Here is a 19,366-nt window from a genome sequence, read left to right as displayed (position 1 = left end):
TTTTTTTTGAGACGGAGCCTCGCTCTGTCGCCCAGGCTGGAGTGCAGTGACGTGATCTCGGCTCACTGCAAGCTCCGCCTCCCGGGTTCACACCATTCTCCTGCCTCAGCCTCCCTAGTAGCTGGGACTACAGGCGCCCACCACCACACCCAGCTAATTTTTTGTATTTTGTTCAGTAGAGACAGGGTTTCATCATGTTAGCCAGGATAATCTCAATCTCCTGACCTCATGATCTGCCTGCCTCGGCCTCCCAAAGTGCTGGGATTACAGGCGTGAGCCACCGCGCCCAGCCCCATTTTATCTGTTGTTATAGAGCTTCTTGTACAGACTGCAGGGTTCAACAAATATTTGTTGAATTAAACTCTATCATGAACATACATGAAGCTATGTCTGACACAAAAGAAAAACAAGCACTGACATCACAATATAGTCAGATCTAAAATATAAAAATTATCCTCTAAAAACTCTTGTAAGATGGCTTGAAATAATAGCCACTTACAATTGCTTTAAAACACATTATCTTTGTTAGTTTCATGGATGAACTAAAATACAGATAAATAAGCAAGACTCAAGCACAAAATCTTCCAGTTTGAATTTCACATCATTCTTTTATAATTTGATTAGCTCTGTAGATTCTCCTTCCTTGCTTTCCTATAGTGAAGGTGCTTCTAACAAATAGAGAAATGGGTAAAAACAGAGGGGAAAGAGGCTTGTAATGGCAAAGTACAATGGAAAAAGACAAAGCTGACAGTCATGTGGGAGGGAGGAAAGTTCAAGTTAAGAAAGGTTAGATTGTAAAAAACCATGTTAGGAATGTTTGATTCTGTCCTAAAAGACACAGGATTCTATTACAGGGGTTTAAGCAATGGAGTGATATGATCATATAATCATTTTGAAAAGATTGTGTTCACATTGTAGAGAAGGTACTGGAAGGAAGCAGGAAGCAAATGTAAAGGCTGGAGATAAACCAGGTGGTTGGGACAGTCCACGAGAGAGAATGGTGGCTTGGATCAAGTGACAGTCATGGGAAAGGACAGAAGTACAGAGATTCCAGAAAAATTGAGGATACAAAGTGTTGGGAGACAGGGAAGACTGACTCAGATTTTTCCAGCTAGAGGGAGCATGAGGCCAATAACTGAGACGGGGAAGGGACAGGAGGTACAATAGTTCAGTGTATGGTTCTGGGATTGGACTGCCTGAGTTCAATTATCAGCCCCAATACTTACCTTGTACCACTGATTTCTGAAATTTTTTTTTTTCTGAATAGCTTACCTTGTTGTCCACCTAAAAGTCTTTCTACTCCTTTGATTAATTTGTGGCGGTGCCCATATGCATTGATGCCTATTTCTTTCAACTCTTCATGACCCATATCAGCCAACACATCTAGTGTAATCTGAAAAATGAAACAAAATTAGCTGTGATATCTTTGACAGTTCTTAAGAGGACAAAAGCTTTTCCAATTGCCTTCAATGCTATGAGTACCATTCAAATTAAGAAAATTCTTTTGTTCCCTTTATAAACATGAGCTTACAATTTTTTTAAAGTTGTCTTGATAGTCTCATCAGCTTTTCTGCTTACCTGAGGTACTCCTTGATTTGCTTTTTGTCCATGAGAATTAAAAAGGGAGAAACAATACTATAGAAATACAAAATGATCATCACTGTATTTCCATTAGATTATTTTGTTCTATCATCTACTGACTGCCTCAAGATAGAGGAGGAATCAGTAGCTTGAAAATGGGAAAACACCAGATCCCAGTATCCAGCAGGGAGTAGAAATGAACGGTGGGGGAAAGGGAGAGGCGTTCAGCCAAGTAAACAACGCAGGAAAAGGAGAAAGCAATTTTTAGATGAAGATAAGGAAGAACTTCTCAGTGCTAAGAAATACTCAAGCCTGGGACAGGCTGCCTTAAAAAGCAGTGAGATTGACATCTCAAGTATTTGGTTAGATTACAAACTGTTTTAAAGAGGCTACATTTTAAAATTCCAATTTGGATAAGAAAATTAGATTCTTTTTAAACTCTCTCATAAATTCTCAGACTTAATCCCTTCTCCTTAAAATACATTCTGTTTTTATACAACATAGTGCTTTTTAATTTTTGGTTAGTTTTTAACTTTTGGTTATTCATCCTTGTAAAATGGAGATGATTAGTTGGGTCAAAATAACCTAATTCCTTTATGGACTAAAGTAGCTGGGACTCTACTACCACCCAGTGGCTATATTCTGAACACACAGGATGAACTCGGGTAGCCACATTTCTTGAAGGCTGAACATGCAATTTTCCAGCCCTGATGAAGCTGGCTTTGTGACAATCCAAATACTAGTCTACAAGATTAGTCTTTGATTTTCCCCTGCCTTGGAAAACCAAGAAATCCTTTTATAGACATTCAGTTTCCAACTCAAACAAGATCGCTTTTTTCCACTTTTAACTTGCAAGTAACATTTAAAAAACTGACAAATTAGGCCTGGACCTCTGCTGATTTTTTTGTCAGAATAAAATATGAGTTTGATCTTTCCAGTGAAATGAGCATATATCAGTCGTTCTTTGGAAATAATTTTCTATATTGCTTCTAAGTGGCCATTTAAGCAATAATTGCTTCATTGCGCAAAGCGGGCAATTCACATCCAATCACCCAAAAGAAAGGTTTCAGCAGAGCTTTAAAAACAGAACAAAACAAAACAAAAAACCCCAGTTCTGAAATACACATCTTTGAGATGGAATAGTTCACAAAATAATAGGAGGCTTTACATTCTTAGCTAGACATGATTTTAATATAATTTGGAAACTATGTTATTGATGTCCCATTTTTTTCTTCTAAATATTCTAAACTAACTTCAGTTTAAAACCAAGGGTCTCATATCTATGTGGTAACTTCAACTTAGAGAATTCTCAGACTTGACTTTTCTTTTTTTTTTTTTTTTTTTTTTTTTTTGAGACAGAGTCTCGCTCTGTCGCCCAGGCTGGAGTGCAGTGGCGCGATCTCAGCGGCTCACTACAACCTCCACCTCCTGGGTTCACGCCATTCTCTTGCCTCAGCCTCCCGAGTCGCTGGGACTACAGGTGCCCGCCACCACGCCTGGCTAATTTTTTTGTATTTTTAGTAGAGACGGGGTTTCACCGTGTTAGCCAGGATGGTCTCGATCTCTTGACCTCGTGATCTGCCCGTCTTGGCCTCCCAAAGTGCTGGGATTACAGGCGTGAGCCACCGCGCCTGGCCCTCGTCAGACTTTTCTGGATTGATACATATAGTGCACATCTGGAGGAAGCAGACACCAGGCCAGCAAAACACAATATTCTCTACAATGTTCTAGAGGAGTAATGGAGAATATTTAATATATTTATTCATTTTATAGCTCTAACCATAAAATGAATACAAAAAACCCAAACCAAACCAACAAAACAACCTGAAGAGACTGATAGCAAGTCACTTAGTTTAGAAGGCAAGGCTGAGAGGAGCTCTCACACCTAACGTGGAAAGTGCTCTCCTACCTCCTGGCATTTGTGTCTTCACTGTAATCCCTTCCCCGTGTGAGACAGACTTATGAACTCACTTCTAACAAATATAATACAGCAGAAGTGATGGGAAATTACTTTTTACATTAGGTAATAAAGAGACTGTGGCTTCCATCTTGGGCGCTCACTCTTTGGACTGCTCACCCTAGAAGAACTGGCTGCCACGCTATGGCAGACAGACTCAATGATTCCCACCTCCTTACATCACATCCTGTGTGCTCCCCTCCCCTGGAGTGCAGGCTTGCCTAGTGACTTGCTTCTAACCAAGCAAATACAGCAATGGTGATGAGAAGTGACTAGCAGATCATCTTTCTCTTGCTGGCTTTGATAGAGCAAGAAACCATGTTATACAGGCTCACATGGCAAGGAACTGAGGGCTTCAGTCCAACAGACTGCAAGGGACTGAATCCTGCCAATAAGCACGTGAGGGTATGGAAGGGGATCCTTCTCCAGTAGAGTCTTTAGATGAGATAGTGACCCTGGCTAATGCTCTGTAGCCTTGTGAGAGATCATGAAGCAAAGGACACAACTAAGTTGTGCATAGACTCCTGACTCACAAAATGTGTGCTGTTTTGAGCTGCTGAGTTTGCGGTAATTTATCAAGCAGCAACAGGTAAGTAACACTCCATAAGGTCACTCTGTGGAGAGGCCCACAGGTGAGGAATCAAGGCCAGTCAACCAACACTGTGAGAGAGCTTGAAAGTGGGTCCCCGCCCTTGCCAGGTGAGTCCCCAGGTGAGACTGCAGACCTGTTGGACAGTTTACTGCAGCTTCAGGACAGACTTTGAGCCAGAGGCACCCAACTAAGCCATGCTTAGATTGTTGACATACAGAAACTGTGGAATAATACATGTTTGTTCTTTTAAGCCATTAAGTTTTGGGTAATTTGTTACACAGCAGTAGATAAGTGATCTACCTATGCTATCTTGGCATTTATCCAATTAGATACTTACAGTCACACAAAAGGAATGCATATGAAAATAAGTAACTAAAGAAAAAAAAGAAAATGTTTATTAGGCTATCCTGAAGGATAGAAGAGATGAAAAGCTATCAACCTGTGGAATCTAAAAAAAACAAAAAGGGAATGGGACAACTTTCTATACTTGCAACTGAATATAAATACACATTATTCTTGCAATTCCATCCAACCATTCATCATCCAACCACCATCCACACAATATTTGTTGTGTACTCGCTATATAACAAGCACAGTTCCAAGCACTTTATTTACATTACCTCATTTAATCCTCACAATGACAGATAATGAAGTACTATTAATGTATTTATGAGGTCACTGGTACTTAGAGAAGTCATAAAAATAGTACACAGAAGAGCTGAGATGTATAGCTGTATCTGTCTTTTCCCTGTTTATATTCTTTAAAAGGATGACTAGAAGGTGAAAATGATTAAATGTTAAATTTAGTTGCAGTGAGTTACATGGTGTCCAATTTGTCCACATATTTATCAGGCAGTGGCCACTGAAAAACCTTAAATGAAAAGCTAAGAAATTTAGATTTATGTTAGCTCATTCACATATAAAATGTTTAATGAGTACCTTCTTTACGCTATATATTTCTTTAAAAAGTAACTAAATATTTCATTTAATTATAAAACAACCCCTTATAGTTGGAAAGTTACATAGTTGGTCCAAATAACTGATAGTAAAAGAGTGGGGCCATGAAACAGAGTGCTAACCAAAGTTCATGCTATTTACTTGAGGTAACCAAGAAACAAAAAGTGGGTCAATGTCTTGGACAATCCCTAAGAGAACTCTCGTGAAGGTGACCTGCTTGGTCAGGGTTGCAAGGGGGGCTGGGAAGGAAGGAGCAGGAAGGAGATGAGGAAAGGTTCTCAGAAGAAGGTCATAATTCAGCTAAGCAGCAGGAGCTAATCAGTCAGGGGAAGGAGGGAAGTGTGCTTAAGACAGAGGGAATAGCATGTGCAAAGGGAAAATCAGTTAAAAGAATACAGAGTATTTGAGGGACCTTAAGTACTGTAGTTCAAAATGGTTACAGGAGAGTATGTATCAAGGATTAAAAGGAGCACAGCAGAGCAGCAGGCACAGAGAGGATCTTAAAGGGCCTTATCTATCAAACTAAGAGGCTTAGAAGTATACCAAAGGCTGGCCAGGTGTGGTGGCTCATGCCTGTAATCTCAGCACTTTGGGAGGCCAAGGCGGGCAGATCACGGGGTCAGGAGTTTGAGACCAGCCTGACCAACATGGTGAAACCCCATCTCTACTAAAAATACAAAAATTAGCCGGGTATGGTGGCCTATGCCTGTAATCCCAGCTACTCAGGAGGCTGAGGCAGGAGAATCGTGTGAACCTGGGAGGCGGAGGTTGCAGTGAGCTGAGATCACGCCACTGCACTCCAGCCTGGGCAATAGAGCTAGACTCCATCTCAAAAAAAAAAAAAAAAAAGTATACCAAAGGCCCTGGGAAGTCTTTTCAGCAGAGTAATATGATCGAAGTTGTATTTTAGGAGGATGAGACTGTTGGCATTATGAAGGGCAGATTTGGAAGGGAAGGCAACTGGGAATAAGAAGAAGATAAAATGGCATGGAAGGGATGAATCTGAAAGCAACTGGAGAACTGTATTTACAGGGCCTGGTAAATAGAAATGGTTAAAATAAAAGGAATGAAAGTAAGATTATTCCAAAATTCTGCAGCTGGGTAACTATGAGACTTTCGTATCAACAAAAGAAATAGAAATATCTGGATGGAAAGCAGGTTAGTTGGGTTTTAGACATGTTGCTTCAAGACTCAGGAATTTTATATATACCCCTATCAGCTGTTAGACTTTTTTTTTCTGAAAATCATATTTAAATTAACTTGCTCCTTTTTTAAAACCTTGACTTAGTTATTATACTGAGGAAATCACAAGCTTCTTGGGCTAGTTATTTCTATCTAGTATACATTAAAATAAAATTACTAAGAATAAAGATTATCCACGTGTCAGTTAAAGTCATCTTGCACATAAAGCAAAGGTCACTGCAAAAAGAGCTACGTCTAGCTTCTGAGAGTCATTTTACTTTGGGTGGGGAGAGAAAACTAGTTTTAATGAAAAAGACGTCCTCTTGCTTGGGCTTAAAAGGTTCTATGGTACAGCAGTAGTAATAAGAACTAACTTTATAATCAAGTTCACAATGAATTACGGGTGGCCACGCTTTTGTCTTCAAGAATTTGAGATCAAAATTTATCTGGTCACTTTTCATGAAAATACATAGGTTAACCATAAAAATGTCCACAAGCAGTCTTCCAAGTGATAGCATTTATGTTCTAGGAATTGCAGTGTAAATAAAACCTGTCTGTCCCATATAAAAAGTGTTCCTACCTATCTATGTTCATAGGTAGAAAGCTATGTTATAAAGGAAGGGCCAAAGTCACATGGGTACTATATTTCATTAACTAGAAAGGATACTATATTATTTAACACAGAACTTGGCAAAGTATCTATGGGAAACAGGACAATTTAGTTTAGAGACTTCCAAGAGAGTAACTGTGAAGACAGGAGGTGAGGCTATGATGTGTAGAAGGTTTTCTTCTGGGACCAGAAGTAAAATAACTACATTTCACACCCGACTGGCATCCATGAGTAGGAACACAGGCAATGAGACATATAAGCATGTCAAAGAGCATCAGAAAACAATGGCTCCCCCGGCTTAAGCCAAACAGATATGAATTAAATGAGTTCAATGCATGCACCCTCACTCCTCCCCGACTATACAAATACGTTGACCATCATCACATATTACTGATATAGAATGTTAATGGGAGAAAATGCTAAGGGTTAAAGTTATGGAAAAGGTTATTAAATTTATTTATAATGGAAGGCTAGATAAATAACATTTGCAATTAAAATAAAAATAAATTTGATTGCTTGACGATTGGGCCAGACACAGTTCAATACAAAGAAAGGTAGTATCACTTGTCTGGAGGGAAAGAACTGTGCTTGGTAATATACATTAAATGCAATCGTCTACGTATTGATCAAGAAAAGGCTATAGAAATTATTCTGGCTAAAAGAAAATCAATGGAACCATTTACTCAGAATGAAACTGCAGTAAAAAAAGAACAATGAAACTGATGAAACCAGGACAAGCTGTCAGAAGGAGTGACTAGGAGACTAAACTATTAAACTATTCAAATCAATAAAATGTGATAAATACGCCACAGGAAGTCAGTTACTGACAATGAGAATATACGATATAAAGTAAAAAAGAACACATAAATTTATAATGCATACTGACTAAAAGAAGAAAAATGAACATTCTTTAGAAAACTTTCATCAGTAAATTGGAATTATTTGTTTGAGTTAAGGTCTTTGGTTTATTTAGCAAAGATGTGTTTGAAATTTTACAATTATTGTGGAAATGATTTGGGAAGAACAGCTATAGCTGTAATATGGGAACAGCAGAGTATAATGGTTTTAAAACAGCTTTCACACCTTCAGTTAGGGAATAAGGATAAAGCACTCTTACTGTTTAGGATATTGTCCTAAGAAAGCTCCAAACCAGAGGATGAATAAATGGTTGGAAAAGAAAATGATTTTATAGACAGCAGTCTATAAAGTCCTAACCATTAGACCAAAGGCACCTGTGATGCATCACTGTATTAAAAGCTGACACAGCAGCACAATATTACTGAGGATTTTAACTCTCTGAACATTTGTAAGCACTAGGTTTTACAGGTAAAGGAAGTGACAGGATAAATGTCATTCAGCCCAATTTTACACAGCTAGTAAGAGGGTAAAAATAATTAGAATTAAGGTCTTCTTTTAGTCCAGTGCTATCCCTACTCGGCTGTTCTTATCACTAAGAGCATTAAAGATGAACTATAATGAAAAAATGTAGCTAAAAAAAGGAGAGAAAGCAGAAGAAAAATCTTAACAGTATAATTGATATAAAAAAGAAAAAAGACCTGGTTTTTAAGTTAACTCCAAACTGACTATAAGCCTAGAAGGGAACCATAATGGGACAAAGATGCCAGTGAAATATTGGAAAATTATGTCATATAAAGAATAATTGAAAAAACAGATTTATTCTAAAATAGGGGAAGATGTGTAGAGGTGGGTGATTGAAAGGGTGACACCTCTGATAAGCTGACTAGGTCTTAAAAAGATATATAGGGCCATATTATGTTGTAGTGGGCTGAATGGTGGCCCTCAAAATGATACGTCTATGTTCTAATCCCCAGAACCTGTGCATGTCACCTTCCTTGGAAGAAAAGTGTCTGCAGACGAAATTATGTTAAGGGTCTAGAGATGAGGAGATCACCCAGGATTATACTGGTGGCCTCAAATTCAATGCAAATGTCCTTAGAAGAGATACAGAGGACAGGAAGGCAATGTGAAGATGGATGCAGAGACTGGAGTAGCATGGCCACAAGCCAAGGAAGCTGCCAACCATCAGAAGCAAGAAGAGGCATGGAATAGATTCTCCCCTACAGCCTCTGTAGGGAGTATAGTCCTCTGAAACTAAATACATATGTAGACTGGAGATTAGATCTCTGTGCAAAACAGGGTAAGCGTAAGCGTAAGCCGAAAACAAAGGAATTATACCTACGGGCAGATTTTGGCACAGTTTAAGTTACAAGCATTCTATTACACCTGTCCCAAATTGTAACAAGATATCTTCCTTGGCTGGAGGACTAACATGGGTGTTATTATACAAGGGTGATCCCTACACCTGGGAGAATAATTTTTCTCTAAACACCTTTCCCATTCTTAAATTTAATGTATATCAATAGTCCATTTAAATTCAGGACTTACCATCATTCAATATTTAAAGCTGATCATAATAATGAAAGCATACAATATTACAACCCCTTATCCTGTATGAAAACAGTAAAACAAACAGAAGAATCCTAATTCATAAATGCCCTAATGATGACTCCATCCTTAGACCTTCACAGACATTTAAGATGGATCCCAAAATAGGGTGGGTCTATTGGAATGTATGGCCAACTTTTGGTTTAATATTATTTAAGACTCCAAGTGGACAACAGAAACTTCATAAAGGGGCAATTTTTTAAAAGTGCACTTGTCTAAATAATACTGTGCTTTCCAAATTAATGGGCAACTGCTTCAGGAGCCTAGTCACATGAATAATGAAATGAGATGAATAAAGACTGACATTTTTCGGAAACAACCAACCAAGGACAATCATGAAAACATTCTTTTGAGGTAGTTGCATGGTCTAAGTTTTGACATGTAATAAAATGCATAGTGCTAGACTGCTTATAAAGATAAAATAAAGACTCATTTGTTAGACAATTTTGGGGAGAAGTATAAAATATTGGGCTCCTCTGGCTTCTTATAGAAATGTGTTGTGGGTTTAAGAATAGCTCGTAAGAAGCAAAAGAGGAAGAGGTGGGTGGCAATTAATAAGTCTTTCTTTTTTTTTTTTTTCGAGATAGGGTTTTGTTTTGTCGCCAAAGCTAGAATGCAGTGGCACAATCACAGCTCACTGCAGTTTCCAACTCCTGGGCTCACATGATCTTCCTGCTTCAGCCTCTCAGCAGCTAGGACTACAGGGGCCCAGTAAGTCACCATGCTCAGCTAACTTAAAAACTTTTTTTTTTTTGTAGAGATGGGGGTCTCGCTTTGTTGCCCAGGCTGGTCTCAAACTCCTGGGCTCAAGCAATCCTGCCGAAGCATTCCAAAGTGTTGGGATTAAGGTGTGAACCACTGCATCCAGCCTAATCTTAGTATTTAATTTAAATGACTCAAATATATACAAGAGTATTTACCTGTTCTGTTTCAAAGATATCCCGAAGGTGTTCAAGGCCAAGGCTTTTTAGAAATTGGCTGATATTCATGTCAAGACCAGCAACTAAAACAGAAACATATTAAAGATTCTCAGAAAGAATTCTCTAAATATAAAGAAAATTTCAGTATCCATTTAGACATGACTCTGACAACCTTGGCTGTCAGATGATTTTCCGTGGCATAAAATAATACAGAATACACAGATTTAATTTAGACACTTTATTTCTGAAGTTGATTGGGAAGTAAAAACAGAGTGTTTTATCTTTATCAAATTAGTATTTGTATTCTAATATTATGGTTAGAATATAGAATTATAACTTATTGTAATTTATAAAAATATATAGAATATTATACTAATTTTAACATTATAGTATAATTCTTATACTATAGAATGCTACTTATATAGAAAAATCTAAAGCTTTTAATGAATTAAAAAATCTAAATGTATCAGCTATCATTTTAGTTTTCATTCCTGAAATGACCTCTCAGTTGTGTTCTGACACAATTTCAGTATAAGTGGTTCAATAAGATGCTATGGTTGTAAACAGATGCTCTAGAATATACAGAAATAAGAACAATGACAATGCCAAGAAATGTGGCAGCCTTCTATGAAGAAATATTTCTTATAAGATGTTGTGTGTATGAAAATTTACAGACAGGACGTCTCTAATTGAGGCATTCAATAGTTATCAATAGAAAAAAGTCATTCTGCTCCACTAACAAAAGGTAGAAATAAATAAGCATTCATGGGGTCTACTCACCTTCTCCTTCCTTCCTTTCTGTTCCCGCGGCACCATCCCCTGCATTGGAGGCTCCTCCTACAGCCAACTCTGCTAAAGGGCCAGTGAGGTTGTCTATGCTGCTGGCAGCAGAGAGGCAGGAGGGGGTGGATGCTGGTGAGATCAGAGAGGCACTCACTACAGTAGCCTGAGGTTTAAAACAGGTAGGTAAGGCCTCTGGGGGCATGGCATCTATCAGCAAAGCTCTGATATCGTCAGCCTAAAAAAATGATTAAAAACAAAAACCATGAAAATACTATATATTAAAATGGTAAGTTTTTCACTGATAACCAAATACTTTGTGGATTTTTTCCTTAATGAATGCCTCATTATCACCTACTGGTTTTTGATCATTCCTTCTCCTATCCACAGCTCCAAAGAGTTTCAATAGTTTCAGTAGACAGAATCGGAGAAACTATGTAATTTTTAAAGATATTTCTTTTTTCATTTAAAAAAAAAGCACTTTCAGTATTAACTGTCACCCTTCTTTAGAAAAAAATTTCCGTATTTACTATATTTTGTTTATGTTTAAACAGCTATAATCTGGTTATTTACTTCACACTTAATAATTTCATGTACAATTAACATCTGGTGAAATTACAAAGGGATGACACTTTAATTTAGCTCATTTATTCATAAACTTTTCACTTTTTAAGTATTAGATGCAACTGCTTTTCGAGTATGCGGGAGATAGTCTCCAAAGACAGCCACCCATCAATTCCTTCCTCCCGTCATGTATGCCTCCCCTTGAATTTCTGCCCCCCTACCCCCTGAATGCGGTTTGCCCTGTGAGTTGTCTTGCCCAATAGAATGGAGAAGTGACATTCTGAGACTTTTGAGCCAGGCTTTAAGTGGATTGGCAGTGTCTACTTTTACTCTCTTAGAAGCCATCTGCCATGTTGTACAGAAGTTTGGGCTAGACTACTGAGTGGTGAGATCCTACGCAGGGAGAGCCCTGCAGCATGAAAGGCCATCTTGGAAGCTCCAGCCTCTGCTGAGTTCCCAGGTGCAGGTAACTGCAAAACCAGAACCGCCCAGCTGAGCCCAGTCAACTCCCAGACGTGTGAGAAATAATAAATTGTCACGTTAAACCCTCAGTGGGTTTGGGGGTGGCTTAGTGGGCAGCAATAAAGAAATGAAATGCACACCAGTACCTGGAAGTGGGGTGCTGGTGGACATGTGGCTTTGGTTGGAGGCGTGAAGGGTGGCCTGGTTATTGCTGAGGGAGGCTGTGAATGGAAGATAGATGGGCAAGTGCTATTGAAGGCGAGAGAAAGGGGACTAATGCTGTGTAGCAGAAAGTTTGGCAATGCTGGCACAGGAGGTCTTACGGAAGGTAGAACGTAAACCTAAATAAATTTGTAAATTTGGCTAAGGAAATTTCCAGAACAAATTCTGCCTTGTCAACTGGACTGGTGTGTTTATCTGCCCATGATAAGGTACAGGAAGAGAGAAAAGAACTGTCCAGTTCTCTTTAAGGAAATGTATTCACCTAACATTTGCTAGCTTAGAAAACAAAATTATTCACCATTCCCAGCCTCTCCATCAGCAAAAGTTTCTTCAAGTAAGGCACAGCCTCAGGCCAAAGGTCAAATCCAGCGTGCTGACAGGAAAACATGGCCTCAGAATAAAAATCAATTAAAGGTACAGATATATTACCTCAAAATCTTTAGAAAACCTCTAAGGTGGTACCTTGTGAATTCCCTTGGCTAGATGAAAGAGCTTCAAAGGATCTTATGGGCATTGTCCCACTGCACCTTTACTTGGATTCCATGTTAGAGAGGGACCTGTCTTGAAAAGATTTGTGGGCGGGGCTTTTGGCTGATGGAGTGGTGTGTAATTTGATGGGAAATCCAAAAGTTTACAAAGGAAGAGTTGTACTAGTTTGGACTAAAAGGGACAGGTAGATCAAAATGATAAAAGGCTCAGGGTCCCGAAAATTTCTAGGAGCAGGGAACAGGTTGAGAAAGCCACTTGGCTGTAAATATGATCCATTTCTTACGAAAAGAGAAGGATAATTCAGAGGGCATGGCCAAGAGCTACAGAGGCTATGTACAGTGGTTCACACCTGTAATCCCAGCACTTTGGGAGGCTGAGGAAGGAGGCTGAGGGAGGAGCCCAGAAGTTCAAGACTAACCTGGGCAACATAGCAAGACCCTGTCTCTACAAAAAGTAAAAACAAAAAAAAATAGCCAGGCATAGTGGCATGTGCCCGTAGTCCCAGCTACTCAGGAGACTGAGATACGAGGATGGCTTGAATCTAAGAGGTTGGGGTTGCGGTGAGCCATGATCACGCCACTGCACTCTGGCCTGGGTGACATAGCCAGACTGTGTCTCAAGGGGAAAAAAAAGAAAAGAAAAGAAAAAAAAAGGAAAAAAAAAGACAGCCACAGTGAACCACTCCCTGGGAGCAGAACTGGGCCCTAATCAGGGATCATTCCCTAACTCCAGAGTAGATGGCCCTGATAACATGTGTCTGGCTGAATTTTAGAATTGCTAAGGACCCAGTGATGACTATCTGCCACCTGTTGATGGGGGGAGCACGTGGCAGGTGAGTGTAATTTGAATGTGGGAAAAATAGATTTAACTTGTATTCACAGGGAAGACTGTGGCTGATTAAAGATGGCCACGAAATTTTTGCTTCTCCTTTCAAAGAAGGTGGAATCTGTTTTCCTATCCCTTGAACCTAAGCTGACTTCATGACTTGCTTTGCAAAACAGAATGTGGTGGAAGTGATAGCATGTCAGTTCCAGGCTTAGCCTTAAAGAACAATGACAGCCTCTGCTTTCTCCCTCTTGAGATACAATTATTCTGTGAAGAAATTCTAACAAGACCACTTAATGATGAGATGCCACATGGGACTAGAGAGGCCCCTGCATTCTAGTTGTATTTGTCAAGGCCCCAGGCATATGAATGAAGCCGTCTTTATGTTTCTGCCCCAGCCACGAGCTATATGCAGTTGCACAAGTGACCCCAGGTAAGACCAGAAGAATCTCCTAGCCAACATACAGAATCATAAGAAATAATAAGTCATTATTTTAAGCCACTGGGTGTTTTGAAACAGTTTGTTACGCAGCAATCAATAAATGAAACAGAACATAACTTGAAAAAACATTTCTGGCTTAAAAATTAGAAATTATTGTGACTATACAGTAACTCCCTGGTTTTCAGAAAGTTCACGGAAGATGATGCAGTGCTTAACTTTGCAGTTAAATAATACTGCCCAGAGTTAATTTTTCTTTGACTATCTCACAGACTTAGGTAAATTATCATGAACATTAGTTGCTCTACAATAACATGCCAAATATAGAAGGTATAAGATATTTTACTAAATGTAATTCTTTGAGGGTACACTCTAAAAATGTGTTTCCTTGAGATTCATGTTTTCCCGGCAGGCTAAGAATGACAAAAAATTAAATTAACTTACTGTTTAGTTTGTCTTAAGAGTTTTAGATTATATTTTCATAGAAAAAGTGTGAACTTCAAAAATTTTCAAAAGATCTCTGTTCTAAGTGAAATAAACACGACTAAAAGTAAGCTGGCGAACCCGAGAATCTGATGTCATCTGTGAAAGTAGAAGGAACAATAATCAGTATCTGAAACGAGGACTTACTGTTGCCAGATCCAGAGGCGTCTGGCCTTCCTGGTTCTTCATGGTGGGGTCTGCACCATGCGCTAGGAGGAGGGCGCACAGCTGTGTCCTTCCTTTCTGGGCTGCTTCATGGAGAGGAGTAAACGCCCACTTATCTGTTGCATTTACACACGTGTTGTATTTTATCAATAAAGCCGCTATGTCAACATGCTGAAAAAAAAGAAAAGGATACAAAGAGTTAAGAATGAGATCATCTGGTAAAGCACCATTGTGTATACCTGTTTTTATTTAACAATTCACTCCTCTATATCTCCATTTTCATCCTTAACAGAAGTTTCTTCTAAAAAAGAGAGTATTTCAGTCTTCTACTTACACTTTGGACTCCATCTTTTCTTGCCTCCTTCAAAATCTCAATTACACAATTATACTATTACCCTCTAACTGTTCATGGGCTTTTTTTCAAAAAATGCATCCCTCTAATATATTCAACTTTATTTTAAAAACAAATACTATGTTAGGTGTTTCGTTCTATAAAGTGAAACTAGTACCTAATTCAAATCTTCTGTTAATGGTCTAATCTATCTGCCAAACTTTTCAAATATGCATTCTATTCACATTGATTCTCTTATCTTCCCATTTCTTTTCTACCTACTGCAATCAGATTTACTGAAATACTCATCTCAAAGATTCTCAATGTTTTCTCTTCAGCCTTTGAAAAAGCAACATAACATTTTATGAAAATTGGTCTGTTATGTCTAAATGATTGCGGGGTGGAGGAAATGTTAGCAGCAGACATGCTAATAACCTGGGCATGAGGTGATGAGACCCTGAACCGTTGACAGTTACAGAAAAATGGAAAAGAAGGGCTAAATCTGAGAAATTTTGAAAGAAAAAAAAATTGGGTTTAGACAGCCAAATTCACAACAGAAGACAGAGAGAGAAAAGTCAAAGATGACTACATTTTTTTGAGGGGGGGAAGGAGGGGGGAATCTAGAAGATTAGAAAATAAGGTAGAACTATTAAAAGAAATTGAGTTGTAAAAGTTTAGGGGCTGGGTGCGGTCGTTCACGCCTATAATCCCAGTACTTTGGGAGGCTGAGGTGGGCGGATCACCTGAGGTCAGGAGTTCGAGACCAGCCTGGCCAACATAGTGAAACCCCGTCCCTACCAAAAATACAAAAATTAGCTGGGCATGGTGGTGCATGCCTGTAATCCAAGCTACTCGGGAGGCTGAGGCAAGAGAATCACTTGAACCCAAAAGGCGGAGGTTGCAGTGAGCTGAGATTGCACCACTGCACCCCAGCCTGGGTACCAGAGCAAGGCTCCGTCTCAAAAAAAAAAAAAAAAAAAAAAGTTTAAGTAGGTATGAAACTCTCAGATAAGGCTCACTGAGGTAGGCACCTTCTGAGGTAAAACATCAAAGTAAAGACATTGTGCAGATGGTTTGTCAGAAAAGGGTGGAGCACAGTCGAGGGGGCATCATTCACTTACTCACTCTCCCACCACTCACCCACCAACCAGCATTTGCTCAATACCTATGGAGGGCTGAGGACTGGGGCTGGGGGCTCCAGGGAGATTACGAAATGGAATAGGGGATTAATAGTTGTAGCTACTTGATAAATGAGCTCATGGAAGGAAAGGAATACAGAAAGATAATTACAAGGTGGATAAAACCTTGAAAACAACAATATTTTGGAAAAGGAGAGTGGAAGAAAAATCCTCAGAGGAGACAAAAGGAAAAACGGAAGCTGGAGAAGAACTATAAAGGAGCAGGACTATAAAAGCCAATACAGGAGCAAGTTCCATGGAGACCAGGTTCACTCAAGTAAGAGCTCCACATAGCAAAAGGCTTCAGCTTCTTCCCAAAAATCCTTATAAAGTAAGCTAAGACAATCGATCACACAATAGGCACTACTGATTCAACAAATAGGCTTTTGAAGAATATTAAAAATAACTTGTATATTTTTATAAATACATTTAGGATGTTAGGTTGGTTAGCACTTAAGTATTTCTGAGATCCATTTCAACTCTAGTATGCTATAATTTGGTGCAACTGGCACATCTGTGTCCCTTACAGACACATTTCTGGGCATAACTTGGTCAGTTTGGATAATTAACTCAAAAGCACATTATCTATTGAGAATAAATTTCTAACTCATGCTGCTGCTCAACTACCATACATTGAGGTTTTTAAGGAAGACATTTATGAGAATGGGAAAAGACAGGGAAGGCCAAGAAAGATCCCAAGGTGCAACTTAATGCATGTCACTTTCTATCTTCCTTAAGATATCGTCTTCCCTGCACTCTTGAAGACACTCACTTCAAAAAGAACAGGCACTTTTTCTGAGGTAGTATTTAACTTTATGTAATATAAATATCTGTATTTCCTAATTTTAGAAATAGTAGTTTCTGAAAACAAAGTGAAGAACATTTATCTAAAAACAAAAGTACAGATCAGCCAACTACTAAGGAAAGCTTCCACATTTGCTCTAATAATACAAAGCAAAAAACCCCCCCAAAAACAAAAAATAGGCCAGGTGTGGTGGTTCAGGCCTGTAATCCCACCACGTTGGGAGGCCGAGGCCAGCAGATCATTTGAGGTCAGGAGTTTGAGACCAGCCTGGCCAACATGGCGAAACCCCATCTCTGCTAAATATACAAAAATTAGCTGGGTGTGGCGCCACACACCTGTAATCCCAGCTACTTGGGAGGCTGAGGCAGGAGAATCGCTTGAATCTGGGAGACGGAGATTGCAGTGAGTCAAGACTGCACCACTGCTTTCCAGCCTGGGTGAAGAGTGAGATTCCATCTCAAAACAAAACAAAACAAAAAACCCCATAAACAAAAAATAAAATAAATAAGCAGCATAATCAGACTAAGTCTTCTCAGAACAGGATGTTTTGTGATTCTTCTGGGATTATAATATCACTATAAAATTAATTCTATAGCTTAATTATTTTTAAATTTTCTAACACAAAAGATGAAAACAGAGGTACCACTCGTGGTATTATCAAAATCACCTAAAACAAAACCAAACCTAGTAATTTATCTCCCTTATTCAAAGGCTATATGTTGAAAAAAGGCAGCAATTTTTGTTAAGTTAACCCAAAAGCACGGAATGATTTCAAGCTTCTCCCCAGTGAGGTCACAAGCTATTTAAACTGTGTTTCTGATGATTAATTTTATTGAACTCCTATGTTTACAGGCCGAATAATATAATCTGGTAGACTAATTTAATTTACACGGGCTTCCAAAATTACAAAAAGTCCAAGGAAAATTACATGTTTGTGTATGTGTGTATGAAATGAATTGTATATCTGGTATGTATTATTAAGCTTTCTTTATATTGAAGTTATAGTTTATGCTTGGACAAACCAATTACATGCTTGTGAAAGTTTCTGACAAATGTCTGAAAGAACAATGAACAGGAAGGAGTATATTACTACCCAAATAAACTAAAAATACAGTTCTTAAGCTGTTTAATTCTTTTAAATAGCTACACCATTGAGGCAAAAACAGTAACTGGAATTTAAGGCTGACAAATCCAATAAATAGCAGTTCAGTTCTATTCAACACAGTATATAAGAGCAAAGTATTGAACTAGAAGGTCCAGAAAAGAAACTGATCTCTGTTGGAATGTTTCCAGGAGAAACAGACAATTTAACCTAGTTTCAGAATCCAGCTGCAATACAAAATGCTTTAAATGACAAATACAACCTAAAAAGACTGGGAAGCTTTTAATTTTTAAAAGGTGGGAAGTAGGGGAAAGAGAAATGTGCTTGGCTTCAGTTAAAGCCATTTAATTGTACAGAGGCTTTATTACAATTATGTCATGAAATTCCCCAAATGTTATCCATTTTAGAGAAAGCACTGGAAAATAAAAACAGTTGAGAGAAAATGAATCAGTCAATTGATTTACTCTTATATAAATTTACATGCTTTGTGGTAATAAGTATCAATGCCATTTACTGACTAGCAGAAAAGTTAACTGTCTTGTATAAACATGTATTCAAATATAATACAAGGCATTATTATATAAAGAACACCGACACAGTAAGGCACACTACCACTAATATCAACTCTCATGCAACTTGTAATTTTTATTGATGCTTCTTAAATAAATATGTATTTTTTTCTCCATTTGGAAAAATTGAGGTTCTTTTTATACAAAAAAGGCTCAAAGACACACAGAGAGCAGATTTAGCTCTCTAGGGGAAAAAAGTAAATATGTATGAAGGAATAATGATCAATAAATAACTACATAAGTAAATAACTATGTAATTTCACAGCTACCTCAGATTATTATTTCATCCTCAGGCTAGTCAATTAATCTGTGTTTATTTAATACAGCACTGAGCCAGTCAAATATATAGATTATTCCTAAGGCTGTGAAATGTAGGAGTGACATGCAGCCCTTATTCTGACTGGCTTAGTACAGGAACTGTGGGAAGCGAGGAATTTACTAATTTTTAATATCTATATATCTACAGATATGGATATGTATTTTTTGGTAGAAATGGGGTCTCGCTATGTTGCCTAGGCTGGTCTTGAACTCTTGGGCTTGAAAGATCCTCCCGCCTCAGCCTCCCAAAGTGCTGGGATTATAGGCATGAGCCATTGCACCCGGCCATGAAGCAAGTTATTTTATAATAACAGTATTACCTTGCATTTTTATAATGCCTTACATTAGTTAATGCAATTTCCACATGCA

The 19,366-nt window shown here is 38.5% G+C and overlaps 1 protein-coding gene and 1 long non-coding RNA gene across 2 annotated transcripts in view; one reads left to right on the top strand and one right to left on the bottom strand.

Annotated features, from left to right (window-relative positions):
* The window catches only part of TNKS (tankyrase), a 219,638-nt gene that overhangs the window by 22,599 nt on the left and 177,673 nt on the right, over positions 1 to 19,366 (bottom strand). Inside the window, exons 18-21 of the mRNA XM_003805333.7 lie at positions 14,677 to 14,865; positions 11,046 to 11,283; positions 10,266 to 10,348; positions 1,273 to 1,393 (exon numbers count right to left, since the gene is read on the bottom strand). Coding sequence (XP_003805381.1) covers positions 1,273 to 1,393; positions 10,266 to 10,348; positions 11,046 to 11,283; positions 14,677 to 14,865 — 631 coding nt within the window. The remainder of the gene's footprint in view (positions 1 to 1,272; positions 1,394 to 10,265; positions 10,349 to 11,045; positions 11,284 to 14,676; positions 14,866 to 19,366) is intronic.
* The window catches only part of LOC134730959 (uncharacterized), a 40,633-nt gene that overhangs the window by 16,882 nt on the left and 4,385 nt on the right, over positions 1 to 19,366 (top strand). The gene's annotated exons all lie outside the window — the stretch shown is intronic.

The sequence above is a fragment of the Pan paniscus genome, chromosome 7 (assembly GCF_029289425.2).
Source record: "Pan paniscus chromosome 7, NHGRI_mPanPan1-v2.0_pri, whole genome shotgun sequence".
Taxonomy (NCBI): Eukaryota; Metazoa; Chordata; class Mammalia; order Primates; family Hominidae; genus Pan; species Pan paniscus.
This window is presented reverse-complemented; position numbering and strand designations above follow the sequence as displayed.